The 16,535-nt window shown below is 36.0% G+C and overlaps 1 protein-coding gene across 11 annotated transcripts in view; it reads left to right on the forward strand.

Moving 5' to 3' along the window:
- Window positions 1–16,535, forward strand: part of ATP8A (ATPase phospholipid transporting 8A1) — a 777,495-nt gene that overhangs the window by 633,134 nt on the left and 127,826 nt on the right. For all 11 annotated transcript variants that reach the window (XM_081752482.1, XM_081752481.1, XM_081752477.1 and 8 more), the window contains 2 exons: window positions 804–1,001; window positions 10,214–10,491. In XM_081752482.1, coding sequence (XP_081608608.1) covers window positions 804–1,001; window positions 10,214–10,491 — 476 coding nt within the window. The remainder of the gene's footprint in view (window positions 1–803; window positions 1,002–10,213; window positions 10,492–16,535) is intronic.

The following is a 16,535-nucleotide window of genomic DNA, read 5'->3' on the forward strand; positions in this document are numbered from 1 at the left end:
GTGTTTGGGTTATTTTACAGGAGAGATACACTATTCCAGAAAGAGAAATAACATTGAACAACTTTGGCTCAGCGGAAATGCTTTTCCATTCTTGCATTTTCTTTTGGATTAACTTGAATTAATTAACTTATTCAAATACAGTTTTGGTAACGTACAGAGAATTAGATTTTTTATGGTATATTTATACAGATTTTTTTTTTTTTTAAAGGTTGATCCAACAGCTTTAAAAATATTGACAATTAGTTAAAGGTAGATATGCACTTCCGTTGACGAGTGGATTGAAAGAAAATGTGTATTTCTATTTAGTTACATATAAGGATGATTATCGGGGTTCCATTTGCTATCAAAGAAGTTTAGTACAAATTACATCCCAAAAGATCTTCCAATAAAATTCTAGTAATACGTCTCAAACTCTTGTACATTATATACAATCTAAATTATTATTGCTATGTTAATTTATGAGGTGCGGAGCAATTGTGTTTGTTTTTCTGTTTATATTCTGGATATCCAACAACATTAATGTTAACAAATTTTTCTTTTCTGCAAACTCATCTTACAACAAATATAAATATTTCCAGGTCAAACAGCTGTTATGTGAAAAAAAGCGAACTCAAAACATTTTTGGCAAGGAAACTGTACCACACAAACATATATATATATATATATAAATATAATGTAAAGTTATTCGAACACAAACTTCTTCTTATCGAGAAAGCTTAGGGGTCATTGAAGAATGTAACCTAAAATTTCATTACAGTTCATTTCTCTTAAAACTGATTTTCAAACTATTTCTTGTTTTTCAGTGAACCTCAAGCTATTTGCTACATTGAAACAGCAAATCTCGATGGCGAAACAAATTTAAAAATACGTCAAGGTTTGCCAGATACTGCAAAATTATTGGAAACAAAAGATTTATTGCAGTTGAAAGGAACGCTAGAAGCTGAACTTCCCAATAGACATTTGTACGAGTTCACGGGAACTTTAAAAGAAAGTGAAAAGCTGTAAGTATCAATTATTTAGTCTTTAAATTATATATATATATATATATATATATATATATATATATATATATATATATATATATATAAACTTAAAACAGAAAATATGATATTCAAATATACATTTTTGCAATTACTGAAAAGAGACTTGATGCAGTACAAGTGATTGATTTTTTTTTTTATGTGGTATTATTGTTTTATTTAATATCTAAATTATAAATAGGTAATACCTTACATAGTGCAATTTGAGAAAATACAACTTTATATTGCGTTGACAACACTGCCTGTATAATTAGTGATTGATTACATTGGATCAAAAAACATACGGTATAACTTCAGTTATCCGAACTCGAATCACCCGGATCACCAAATATCCGGAACGATATCAGGAGATAAAAAAGTGCATTTTCAAATGATAGTAGTAATCGAAATGAAAACTGTGTATTCGTTGGTTTCTGTTTAAACCAACGTTAAAATTCGCCGTCCCAAGGTCGAAGTCTATATTTGGGTAATTCGCAGTTGGTATTTCACCAGTTTCAGAGATACTGTGTTTCCCTATTCTCATATTCTGGGATAATCCGAAGTAGTCACTTGTAGTATAGAAATTGTAACTGAACTTTAAGTGGAAATCAGGTAGTGTTGGATATTAGACATACCCTCTTATAAACCAAAAGTGATTTTAGAGAAAATTTCAGAACATAACTTTTTTTTTTATGATTGCTTCAGTTATCCGGATATCTGCATATCCGGATGCGTCCACAACTCATTAATCCGGATAAGTGGAGTTATACTGTATTGAAGATACCAAAGTAATGATACAGCGAATTTCGGACTTACATTTATTTAAATAGAACATAAAATTAGTTAGGTAAATATGTAACACAAATCAAAATCAGGGATTTAAAAATATATATACAAGATAACCAAAAACGGTAACGCTAAGGTATTTCCGTTTTTGACGTCCATTAATCATACGCTCACAGAGAGGAAACGAAATGACGCATGTGCGTGTCAAGCAGTCGGAATTTAGTCTGACCACCGACCTTCAGGAATACAGGCACGTTGCGCACACCAGTTATAGCTCTTCCAGTGTCGAAGAGAAATAGAGGTATCGAAGCAGCTTGTTTGCGTGTGGCTGTTGTATGACTTTAAAGTAGACCTGTCAGCTGCCATATCAAGTCGCCGTATATGCCAGACATTTGGGGAGAATGCCGTGAACGAACGCACCACCAGGCATTGGTTTCAGAGATTCCGTTCGGGAGATATGAATCTTTCGGATGAACGTCGCAGTAGACGACCATATGTGTTGGATGACGAGGCCCTGAAAGCAGCCATCGAGGAGTACTATGGTCTAACGTGTGATGAACTTGCAGAAAAGTTCCATGTTTCCGCTGAAATAGTCAGACTGCATCTGCATGAGATAGGGAAATCATACAAGTTAAGCAAGTGAGTACCCCACACATTGTCAGCAGCTAACCAAGAAGATCGAGCGACTGCCTGTTTGTTCTTGTTCACTCGGTACCTGAACACCCCTTCTTTGATCATTTGCTCACTGGTGACGAAAACTGGGCCCTCTATGACACTCCCAAGCGTACCAGACATAGGTTGTTGCCATGTAACCCTGTTCCTCACACCTCAAGACGACCTCTGCACCCACGAAAAGTTATGCTCTCTGTATGGTGAAATCGTCGGTAAAAGTAGTAGTGCATTACGAGCTCCTTCCACCTGGTCAGACTATCTTTGCTGACTTTTATTTTCAGCAGTTGCAAAGGGTGCACCGTGCATTAAGGCAGAAGGAACCATTATTGGCAATTATCACTGCTCTAGAACGGCAAGAACTTTTTGGTTTCCTTGTGTATATGCAATATGTAATGAATAATATATAATGATAGTGATACATAATGAATAACGATTGTGTCAGAACTAGTAGCATATCACTTAACCCTTAGGCTATTTTTTTGTTAATATTAGAATTGTTTTATGTATACATTTATGACATTTGTGTTAGATAGGCTCATTATAAATTAGTTATGATTGGTTATTTTCATGTAATATAGTGGGGACAAGGGGAACATATATCAATGGTGTTTTAGAATTTAGTAAGCAACAACGATATTTGAATTCTTTTCATAGGACACATGTGTTCTGTTGGTAACCTAAAGGAAAACACAGATCGAGGTAATTTAATTAAATTATGTAGGGATGGCCAGACGGATCCGGATCTCGGATATCCGGATCCTATCATATCCGGATCCGGATCCGAAATTTCGGATCTTGGATCCGGATCCGGATATCCGGATCTTGGATCCGGATCCGGAATTTCGGATCTTGGATCCGGATCCGAAGTTTTGTATCTTGGATCCGGATCCGAAGTTTCGAATATTGGATCCGGATATTCGGTTCCTCTATCCACACCCTAAATTTCGAAGTTCAGATTCGGACTCCTGATTTGAGTATTTTAGGCCTTAGATTGAGACCCAGAACTAAAATATCCATATGTATAAAATTGACTAGGTGAATTTTATCTAACTCAGTGGGAAGACAATTCAATTTAAATGACAAAAGATTACATGAAAATCTCATTTTCACATTTTTCGGGGTTAGACCACTGTTGCGCACACCCCATCATTTAGTCTTTAGTATATCTTTAAACGTACTACAAGTATGCCACTTTCATCTCAAGTCAGTAATTGTACAGATCTGCCTTTTGTTATATATTAATCGAGTTAGGATTAAAACTCGATTGTTTGTGAGACCTATGATAATATTTTCAGAATGAGTTATAACGTTGAAAAACTGCATAGTAATGCTGCATATTTTCTTTGTGCCACATTGGAATTTAATGTAGTCTATCTTATACAGTCGGCTCTTATGATTAATTCAATGATCTGAACTCCTGCAGCATTACGCTAAAATCATGGATGTCTTTGAATTTTCGCCATTATTTCTATTTTTTATTACGAGCAAAATAAATATCATAAGTGGCATTTTACATAATACATATAGACGCAGTTCAGTCAGTTGATTGCTTAAAGTTTATAGCAAAGCTATTACATTTCTAAGACACTGGCGGCTTTAGGACAAAATCCATGGCTTTCCCATAAAATCTTAAATCTCTCTATATAAAAAGAGCAAAGTCCTGAGTGAGTGAGTGACAGATCACCGTACAGGCCAAATCGCTTAAGCTACAAACGTGAAATTTGGACAGTTTATAGGCTTTGTGACGTAGGATACTACTAAGGAAGGACTTTTGGAAATTCGACGAGGAAGGGGGGAAATGGGGTGGAAAATAATGATGATTCTTGACGTTAGATACTTCAAATTTGGTATTTGGGTTTCTCATTGAAAATAATTTGATACTTGTTAAAGTGCTTTTTGATGTTTAAATTAGAAGGGGCAGGGAAGATGTAGAAAGTAAAAGAACGGGTGGTAATTGCAATTATTGCAATTAGTATAATAATATGCCTATATCTTGGAAACTTAAAGGGTTAGAAACATGGAATTTGGTATTTGGACTTCTCACTTAAAATAATTAGATACGTATTTCAACGTTTTTTTTTTTTTTTATATATGTGGCCCAGAAGGGAAGAAAAAGGGCGAGAAGAAAATTAAGTGGAGATTAGAATTATTGTATTAATATGTTCAATCATTTAAGGTTAGAGACTTGAAATTTGGTATTTGCATTTCTCATTGAAAATAATTTGACATGTGTTTCAGTGTTTTTAGACGTTTTAGTAAAAAAGAAAAGAGAAGAGATGGAAAGGAAAGAGGGTGGGGATTGTAATTATTATAATAACATGTCGATATCTGGGAACCTCTGAAGGTTAGGAGCATAGAATTTGGTATTTTGACTTTACATTTGAAATAATTAGGTATGTACTTAAGCGTTTTTTGATGTATGTCTTAGAGGGGAAGAAAAGGGGCGGGGAGAAAAGACTTTTATATCTCGGAATCCTGGAATGTTAGAGAAATGAAACTTGTTATTTGAACAAAAATTCGTTATGAAATGAAATCTTTGAGTTTTACGTCCCACGATTATGCCGGTTAGGCTAAAGGAGACGGTGATTATGAGAAATAAATGAAATGAAGAAAGTGGGAGGAAACGGGAAAACCCCGAGAAAACCCACGAGCACGATGTTTGTCCACCACAAAGTCCACACGGCGCGAGCTGGGATCGAACCAGGGACCCCAAGCACCGGAGGTGAACGCTCTACCACTGAGCCACCGCGCCCCCATAAAAATTCGTTATGTTTGCAGGCGTATGATGTGCGAGGCCGTAGACCGAGCAAATGTGTGGGCTGGGGGAAAGCCCCCATGTACTCGCACTGAAATTCGGTATGTCTCGGGATACCGGAATGTTATTACATACAATTTGATATTTGAAGTGAGATTCGGTATGGTTGTAGATTTACGAGGTACGAGGTCATAGGCCGATCAAATGAGATATCAGAGGGTCTAAGGGCAAATCCCCAGACATTTCTTTTTAAATTGATTATGATTAGAGGCTTTAGTGGTGCGAGGCCCTAGTAACGGGGTCTAGTGGCGAAGCCCCCAACTAGCCGAGGTCTATTAAGTACATAAATAATGACTGGAAATTGCATGTATGCCTGTGGACAAAATTGCATAAGTAGCCACGAGAAATGACAATCCTTTAAGATAAAAATTTTAAAAAGCTACCAAAATGTACTCTTGAATGAGTTGTATATTATGTTTGCGCAGGGCCGAATCCAGAACGGACTCCTGGAGGGGGCGGATGAATTCTTAGGGGGCGGTTGGGGATGCTAGCAGTGAAAAATTACTTAGATGATCTGAAATTGCCACAAATTACTACTAAAGTACACTGTTAATGGTGGCGCTGGGTAGAGGCGAACGACTTTTCGCCCTCCCCCTGCATCCGCCTATGTGTTTACATGAATGATATAGCTCCTTATACAACCTATGCAGAGTTAATAGTAGTGGATTACTAATTACAAAGATACGTGTTACTGCTCGAGGCTCCATATGGTATTTTGTATACACAGACAGTACATTAATACATTGATTTTGATACATTAATTGCCATTTAGAACTTCATCTACTACAATTCTTAATTCTAACTGGAGTGGTACGGTCACAGAGAAACGTATTTTTAAAGAAAGAAAACAATCTCATCAAGAGCAAGAAAAGGGAAGTTGCTCCTTAATTTGATTTGATCTATATTTTATGGGCTGTTCTATTAGCAATGCCCTAGCCATCACGACTAGGAAATGGCCTCATTCAGTGACCACAATAACTCAGAAAGAATTAGAAAAGTAAGCAGCCTGAGTCTAATGTAGAAGCTTGGGCTTGAGACTAACGTTTCATCCAAGGATTTGACTAGTGTTACAGAAAACAAAGGACAAATTTCCATCAGGACGACCGCTTTAAAAAAGATTTACTACCTTTTCGGTCAAGTATTTCTACTAGAATCGAATCTGACAATGAGATTGCTCTCACCTAAGTCGACAGTTTTACTCAATCAAATTTGGAGTAATTGTGACATATTAAGGCACGAAAACCAAATATCAACAGAATGAAGAGAACGCAAGGCTGTCACACGATCAGATACCAAAAGTGTCTTAAAATCTTATTTTAAGCATAGGAATGAAAATCACTTTGTCAATAATTTCGAAAATTTTGCTGATTCGGAACACCCGAATTTTCTGACACGGAGTTTCGAATCCGGATCCAAGATCCGGTTTTTCAGGTCTGGATCCAAGATCCGGTTTTTCGGATCCGGATCCAAGATCCGTTTTTTCGGATCCGGATCCAAGATCCGAAAATTCGGATCCGGATCCAAGATCCGAAATTTCGGATCCGGATCCAAGATCCGTGTTTTCGGATCCGGATCCAAGATCCGAAATTTCGGATCCGGATCCAAGATCCGGATTTTCGGATCCGGATCCAGTGTCCGGATATCCGGATCCAAAAATATCCGGATCTGGCCATCCCTAAAATTATAATACAGTCATCGACAGAAGAAAATAGCATATTTTGCATATAGATTTTTTTTAAATGACTGTTCAGCATCACTCATAATTTCAAGAAGAAAATTAAACAGCACTAGTTTGCATATTGATAATGATAATAAATATTACCCAATCGAGTTATATTGAAACTGCTAATGACATAAAGCAATATCCCTAGCCAAATATTCCTTACTGATATGATAACTTAAGGCAACTTCCAAATCTGTAATTGACAGTCATAATTCTGATATTCGCTGACAACACATATTTCAAGTTCTATAATCAATTACTAACTTCCGTAATTGCCTTTTACATTAATCTTGTAACATGAAGATTGATTTTTTTAACCTGGAATACTCCTTGTTACTAGGCTAAGTTATTTATTTCTAAGCACAAACATTTTCCTCGATCTAAGACTCAACCAATGACCATTATTTCCTATGTTATTTTTTCTCCTTTTAAATCATTATGAGGTACTATGCTTACTTTCTCTTCTCCATTTTACTTCCCATTTCTACCGAGGTCGCCCATAGATTTCAGGGGCCCTCAAAGAAAAGAAGAACTTGTACATTGTCGTCACTCATCAATACGTCAGGTTGTTCTGTATGAAATGACTTTTTTTGCACACAGGTTCTATTTATGCTATAAGCACATAGTTTTAAATAATATTCAATCAAAGTATGCTACATCTGTATTAATACACTTCTTCCTTCAACAACAAAATGTGTTTATGCCAGTTTTAAAGAACCCTTTTATTAAAAGTCTTAATTCTTTAAAAGCTGTTTCGATAACTTCCTGATTAGCAAAGAGTTTGTTCACCGGGAAAGAATCAAAATATTTAAAGAGGTGGTAGTCAGTGTGGAATAAGTCTATTGAGTATGGTGGATAAAGAAGGATCTTGAACTTCAACTCTTTCACTTTCTGTTGGATCACATACAAAAACATGTGGTCGTTCATTGTCATGGAGACCAATTACTCCTTTCACTGTTTATCAAAACTGGTTCTAGAGGACAACAATTATTCATGTTCAATATCAATTTGTTGACAGTAATATTGTGTATTAATGGTTTTACCCACTCCTAGGAAGCTGCCAAGAATAACTTTCCTTTGATTTTATCAAACTGTCACCATTATCTTCCCTGTGTGCAGGCTTGATTTGAATATATGCTTTGGGTTGTGATCTGTATCCAATCATTGTGGTCTCTCACGGGACTCATTTTGTAAGGCCATATCTCCTGAACAGAATTTCTCAAATCCGAGTTTCATTGTGCGTAGCGATCATTAGCAGGATCCTTCCCAAAAGCAGCATTCATTTTTCAAGTGGCTTGGGCTGCAGAATGTCCAAGTTGGAATTCATAAAGCATAAGAAGCCGCGTATTGTGGGTTTCCATGTCTACATTTAATTTATGATTTCTTCAACATTTCTGGCCTAATCTGAAAAAAAATAATTATGACTATATAGAACAAAGAAGAAACAATAAAATGGTATAAAACAACTTATGTTAAATGTAAACTATACAAGATACGTATATTATACAGAAAATCAGCAAACATAAAAATGGACATATCATGTGGAACAACCTGGTAACTTAATAAACTTATGTACATTTTCTCAATCTCACTCACGTCACATAATAACACTTGACAGAGCCAATCATAGGCAGCGGTTGTTAGCACTGTTGTCAACTCCACTGTTATGAAACAGCCCAGTAACAATTCAAAAGTAGCTAACTTTCTGTATTAGAAATGCATTTTTCACGCCTTCCCCTCCTTTATGGGCGACCCTGTTCTCACAGCTATTGCCTACTAATTTGAAATAGGTTATTGATTTTTGAATCCTAACGCCGCAGCATTATCCTGGGTTTTTGAAAGGCTTAAATTGTGTTTTTAATTTTAGTTATTTTCTGTGTAAATTTTCCACCTTTTTATTCTTTCTTAGTTTAAAGAACATAATCATGGAACGTTAAACTGAAATATTTCATTTCTTTTTCTCTCTCTATTTTCTTCCATCGTGTATTTTGCTTTGTGGCCTCACACCTAATCCTTTCTTTCTTTAATGACTCCATCTCCTATGACTAAAGAGAATAAATAACGTTAGGACGTTAAGTTAAAAATTTTATTTTACTTTTTCTTTGTCATAAAACCAGTCGATGAGTTTAGTTTGACACTCAAAAATTATCTGAAATATTTATTACCTACACAAAACTCACGCAAAAGTAAAACATTCTCTCTTCACCCTCACATCCGACTGACGTAAACAGCCACTATGTTGAAAGTTTTGGATGTCACACACACAGGGAGTTTCGGGTGCCACGTTTAGCGACAGAGATACGAGAAAAGAGCTCAAATTTATTGGAAACTATGTTTCTTGGTTGTACAGAGTTGTACGTAATTATGATATTAGCGTTTGTTCTTTCTTCATGGTTATCCTAATAACAATGATAATTGCTAGAATTATTAATTAATATAACGGAATACATATTCATTAACACTAAATGAAAACTCCCACACGTTAAAACACACACACAAATACAAAGTCTGCAAATTGTTTCAAGGCATCTTCATCTCTTGGTCAGCACATCTAAAGATAACTTGTTGCTACGTAGAAGTCATGATTTATGAAATTCTTTGCTTAATCCACCCTGTAGGATACAAATGATGGAGGAAACTTTATCATCAAACTACATACTTACCCCATCATTTTCGTTCTACAGGTTGGACAAGCAGAAAATTTCATATATCGTGTTGAAATGGAATGAAATCTTTGAGTTTTACGTCCCAGGGTTATGTCGTGTAGACTAAAGGAGACTGTGATGATGAGAAATGAATGAAATGGTGGAATGAAGGAAGTGGAAGGAAATGGGAGAACCCCGAGAAAACACACATACACATGGTGTTTGTCCACAAAGTCCACTTCCCGCGAGCTGGGATCGAACCAGGTACCCCACTTACCAAAAGTGAACGCTCTACCACTGAGCCACCACAGCCCCTTCATACATCGTGTTTTTCATGTAGCGCTCTTTCATATATGCGTTCAGGAAGAGGTGAGGAGAACCTCGAAACCATTCGCAAAGTGTGCTGTTAGATGTTTTAACGTGAGAGAATTTTTATTTACTGTTATTATTAAGTAAACTTACTATTATTAAAAATATTAAATGACAATAACAACTATTATAGAACCCCCGAATGATATGTTATTCTAATTGACTCTTTTTCTTTGTATTTCAGTGCAGTACCTCTTGGCCCCGATCAGATTCTTCTACGCGGAGCAAAATTAAGGAACACAAATTGGGTGTTTGGTTTAGTCGTTTACACTGGCCATGAAACGAAACTAATGAAGAATTCTACTTCCGCTCCACTCAAGAGATCAACTGTAGACAAGGCCACAAACGTTCAGATTTTATTACTATTTTTCATCCTCATTGTATTATGTCTCATAAGTGCCATTTTTAATGAATTCTGGAGTACCTCAAATGCGTCTTTGAACTGGTATTTAGGGTTGGATGGTAAGCTTGTTCTACATTCACGTATTTATTTTATTTAATCATTTAATACGAAGTAAGAGAGTAATAATATAGGATACTGGAAATACTTTTGAGATAATAAAATTCTGTTAGATGAACACAACGGTTTCCTTAAAAATTGTTCAACTTACATTAATCTTCAAGATAGAGGACTTGCACGTAAATAACAATACAGTGTTAACTAAGAGAATTTGGACGTATATAACAATACAGTCCAACCTAAATTGGCCACTGTTGTTTCCACACACGCATCACCTTCTTCAGTGCGGGTGATCCAAATTGAATAGATGATCAAATTCGAACTAGACTTTTAATTAATTAACCACTCACTTAAATAACGTTCCTTCCAATAGATATATTTTCTTTAATATTTCAAATGCGTAAAAGTACCATAAACAATTTTATATGTAATAACCACAGAATACTAAGGGTCTCAAAACTAATACGTACCCTGAAAGTATTTTTTAAATAAAAAGACGCATGAAAGCAATTGTTGGTGTATTAAACCAGATAAGGGAAATAAATTTACTGACCATTCGGCTAATTGTGATCACAATATCATATAAAAGTATAATACGCTTTCATGTTGATTGCGTCATTCATGTTTTGAGTGGAGTTTATATCTATTAAGTTTTACTACAAATGAAATTAAATTTGTAGTTTTACGTAAGACATATTCAGACTAAAAGTGAATGATAATGAAATAATTAGTGGAATGCGAATGAAGAGAAAACGGAAAACGCCGAGTAAACTCACGAATACTATGATGTCCACTGTAGTAGCAATGGAAATTAAAAGTATTTTACTATTTCCTGTTATAGCCATACTATAATCGAAGCTAAGTATAAATAATCAAGTTACTGCTGGCAGCCAACATAAGCATCTGTTTAAACTCGGATCTTCTATATACATCCACTAATCATAGTAACAATACATGTTACACTGCCTATAATTATATAATCTAACATAATCTAAACATAATCTAAATTGGTCAGCCGGTTCAATAAAAATAAGTAATTATAAGGCACTGCTAAGATTACTTCGATCATGATCCATCATCTGAAAGGAGCCCAAAGAACGATAACATTCTTAGTTAGCTAGATTAACGGCTAATATCTGATTTAGTAGCACTTCTTACCATTACTTAATATTATTAAATATTACTATTTTTAATATCCAATATCCACTCCCCTGGGATTTTTTTTAATCGCTCTTCTTTTATTTGCATCATGTGCAGTGGCGTATTTACGATTTTGTTTCGGGGGGGGGCTTTGCTAACTTTCAGGGAGGGCTTTGCCTGAAAATGTGAAAATTCTGCAAGATATTTCATATACTTTACTATAGCAAGTAAGATTCCGGGGGGGGGGCTTAAGCCCGGAATCCCCCCCTAAATACGCCACTGGTCATGTGCTTCATTGCAATAGCAGTTTTCCTCTTAATCTCCAATCTTCCACAAACATTTACATATTTATTACTTTCACCTTTCTCCGCCTTTATTGGCTACACAGCATTACCCTGTCCCCTAGTTGTAAAGTATTGATTAGTGGTCTAACTTTGCCGTGTATAAACTTTAGTCTCTCTTGAATAACATTGTCTTGGTTTGATTCGTGCGCATCTAAATGATTTGATTCAGAATTATTACAAGTAAAATGATTATTAGATTTACCGCGACGTAAGTGTTAAAATAGGGGAGGAAATGACAGAGGATAGTGCAGTTGGAAGGGAAGTTTGACAGAGATGCTGTCTCTCGCCTACATTATTCAATATCTATCTAGCAGAGATGGTGGAAAAGAACCTTCAAAAGGAAGACGGTATTTCAGTAGGAGGTAGAATGATTAGGTGTATACGGTTTGCAGATGATATGGCGCTTGTTGCAGAATCTGAAGAAAAAAATCAATAAAATGTTAGAAAACTTGAGGAATGGCTGTGAAGAATATGGATGAAAATAAATGTTAGAAGCCATGGTGATTGGAACGAAGCGGTCGGTGTCAAATATGGAACTAAAAGACAAAAATGGGTTATTAGAATTATAACAAACAATATTATCGGGTAACTCCTCAGTTTGCACTTCAATAACTTCAACATTGCATGAGGTGGAATCCTTAGGTACAGTTCCTTCTTTCTGATCCGATCTACTAGATGTACAGCTTGAAACACCAAATTCATTTTGCTCTAATTTACCACGATCCTGACCAAAATTAAACATATTCCTAGTATGACATACTGCAGAAAAATACCCTTGTAGTCTACAAGCGAAGCAGATTCGTGAACTCCTTTGGTAGATTTATAGTGCACATTTAATGCATTTGTTCTACCTAGGTATAGTACTGTAGTCGATGGTAAAATCTCAGAACACATATATAACAAATTATTATCGGTCAGGGACGATAACATTGTCTGCCAAAAGCTTTGGTAATTGAGGATCTACATGCTGCTTGTTACAACAACCTATGCATTGCAGTTGCTTCCTCAGATGTTCGTTCTCGAAACCACTGTTTCTTAACAGCTATTGAAGGTGACCTTCTAACTGGCGAATCTGTCATCACCCTTCTTAAATTCATTCATAATCCAGTTTGATAACGAATTTGCTAGTAACTCTGCCATTGCATGGATTAGGTGACAATTATCTGGTACGTGGGGACCTTGGTTCGATCCCAGCCAAGTAAGTTTGTGGTGAACTACACCATGTCCGTGGGTTTTCTCGGGGTACTCCCGTTTCCTCCCACTTTTCACTTCACCAATTCTTCCATCATCATTCTAACTAACTAACTCTATGACCTATGGAACCCGGAGGTTCAATGCCGCGTTCACAAAAGCTCTCCACTGACTTCTATCCTAAGCTAACTGCATCCAGTTTCTACTTTGTATTCCAATCTCTGCGAGATCCATCTTAATATTGTCCTCCCATCTGCGCCTAGGTCTTCCTAATGGTCGTTTTCCGATTGGTCTTCCACTCAAGACTTTGAAAGCGTTTCTACTTTCTTCCATTCTAGCTACACGACCCGCCACCTAAGCCTCCTAGACTTGACGACCCTAACAATATTGGGTAAACCATATAAATTATGTAGTTCCTCGTTATGAAGTTTCCGCCATTCTCCATTCCCGTTCCTCTTGGGTCCGAATATTCGTCTCAGGATCTTGTTCTCAAATACTTTCAGTCTATGTTCTTCCCTCAGAGTAAGTGACCATGTTTCGCAGCCATACAAAACAACAGGCATGATTATCGTTTTGTATATTTTAAGCTTCAAATTCCTCGACAGAATTCGCGACGACAAGAGATTTTGAACCGAATAGTAACACGAATTCCCTGCTTTTAGTCGACATTTAATTTCTCCGTGAATATGATTTTCCTTTGTTAATATTGATCCTAGATATTTGAAACTATCCACTTTATCAAAAGTATTATTTAATATTTTAACGCATCCATAATTTGCTGTATTCCGGTCCCGACGCACTTCCATGTATTTAGTTTTCTCTGCATTTACTTCTAAACCCATGTCCCTGCAAGCGTTTAATAAGATCTCTGCATTTCTTTCTATTGTTCTCCTATCATCCCCTATTAAATTTTTACATCATCAGCATATGCCATAACCTGGTGAATACCGTTCAACTCTAGGCCCTGGTTCTATCTTTGATTTTCCTTATTGCGTATTCCAGAACGAATCTTGCCTTAATTATCGTCTCTCTTAGCCTAATAGACATAATCGTGGGACGTTAAACTGAAAGATTTCATTTCATTTGGATGACAAATATTTGCTGCGCCATTCGTAGGAGCAGTGAAAATTAAATACTTTTTTATTATTTCCTATTATAGACATACTATAATCCGAAACTAGGTGTAAGTTATTAAGTTCCTCTGGTAGATAACATAAGCATCTATTAGAACTCGGATCTTTCGTTTATATCCACTAATCATAGCAACAATACCACCCATACTTATTATACAGCATTACACAACCTACATTGGTTAACAGCTCCACGAAATCTGTAATTATAACCACCACTACTAGGAGTACTTCAGTCATAATCCATCATCTGAATGAAACCCAGAGAACGATTAACATTCTTAATTACCTAGATTAATGGCTAGGGTCCGATTTAGTAGCACTTCCTACTATTACGTAATATCACTGGATAGTACTATTTTCAATATCCAACGTCCACCACAAACTGATATGGAATAGGATAAAACCAGAGACGCCATGTCTCCAGTTTTACTACAAGTGCGATGAAAGCAAATCCAGTTAACAGCAGTAGCAACTTGTTGGCATTGTTGAGAGAAGAAATAAGTCAACAGAAAACTGACGATATTGTTTCAAAAACTGAACAAATAACATGTTAGGTTAGGTCAGAATAAATCAAAGACAACGTAACTTGAACAGTGTTGGTATTATATTTATTAAGGAACAAAATGGCGAGACCTAGTCCATATTTATATTTATTTATATTTTATTTTTATTTATTTATTTTTGTGTTTAATAAGTGTAATTACTTAACTGAGTCAGGTTTCTCGATCTTCCACTCAAGCGTAAAGAGGGCCGCCGTGGCTTGGTGATAGTGTGTTCATCTCTGTTGCGTGGGGTCCCTTGTTAGATCTCATCGTACCAAGTAGGCTTTATGGTGGACAAACACCGTGTGCGAGGAATTTTTCGGGGTTCTCCTCTCATTCCACTATTTCATTCATTTTCATCGCCACCGTCTCCTTTAGCCTACACGCAAAAACCATGATACATAAAACTGAAAGATTTCATTCCATTTCGAGCCTAAAGAGCTGACATTTTTTAAACTGGTAAATGTAAAGTAATTTTTTTCTGTGAGTTTTCCTCTCTCCAGACCAGAGCTAGATTTATGTTTAGTGGGGCCCTAAGCTACTGAAGATAATGGGGCCCTGTATGTGTCCAGATGAACGTAGGACCCTATATACAGAAATGAAGAAGCCAGTGATATTTTAGGAAGCAGACTAGCAGAAGGGCCTCATTATTTACATCATAGAGGCCTACGCAAACAAACACTGTTGCTATATGTAGATGTTACCTTATTTATTGTTTTTCTTATATTTTGGAAATGTACATTCAATTTTTTCCTTGAACTTTTGGTGCCCCCGGGAGTATGGGGCCCTAAGCTATAGCTCGTTTAGCTTATATGTAAATCCGGCACTGCTCCAGACATAGATCCTCGCTACTCTACCAATTATTTGTGTATGTATCATTCTATCTTTATAAATCTGTTTTCAACCGTTATGATATTCCCTAGATGGTAGATTAATTTTGTGAACCAAGAATAGATAAAACAAGTTGTTTGAGTGTTCATTTTTATCACTTGCTATTAAAATTTATGTTTTTTATTTATTTATTTTTTTTTAAATTTTATTTTATTTTTTGTGTAAAAGGTATATATTGGAACAATTATGTTTAACATTCTAAAACAGTAAACTCAGTCCATGTACCAGCGACTGAGAAACACCGATCTATTATATATTTTTTATTGTTGTGATGGCTTCTACTCTTTAGGCTAAGGGATACGGATGATTAAGGGAAGTAAATGCTGAAAGCAGAATTGGCGGAATGAAAATGTGGGAGACGGGGGGTACCCCAAGAAAACCCACGGGAACGATTTTGTTCTCCACCATAAACTTATGTGGTCGAGGATCAAACCAAGGACCCCACGCACCACATAAGACTCTACCACTTTGCTGCTGTACCGTTTCTAAGTACTTCGAAAGCTTACTTAAATTCAAGTATAAAATTAGAAATATGATCCAAAATATGCGACAGGTTTTATTTATAGGGAACAACAAGGAATCAATGCAAAGTTATGAATTTTGAAGTGTACAAGCGAGATGCAAGGAATAAATATTGTTTTGCATAAATCATTTTTAAAAAATGCTTCCAGCGTTGATGTTTGCATTAAACAAACTGTTGCAAACTTTGTTCTCTTTATTCCAAACTACGAATACGAATAATAAAACCCAAACTTGCTCTCAATTTTGAAATCTATCTTGTAGCTCAAATATATATATATAATCT

This window comes from Thermobia domestica, chromosome 3, assembly GCF_964235325.1.
Source record: "Thermobia domestica chromosome 3, izTheDome1.hap1.1, whole genome shotgun sequence".
NCBI lineage: Eukaryota > Metazoa > Arthropoda > Insecta > Zygentoma > Lepismatidae > Thermobia > Thermobia domestica.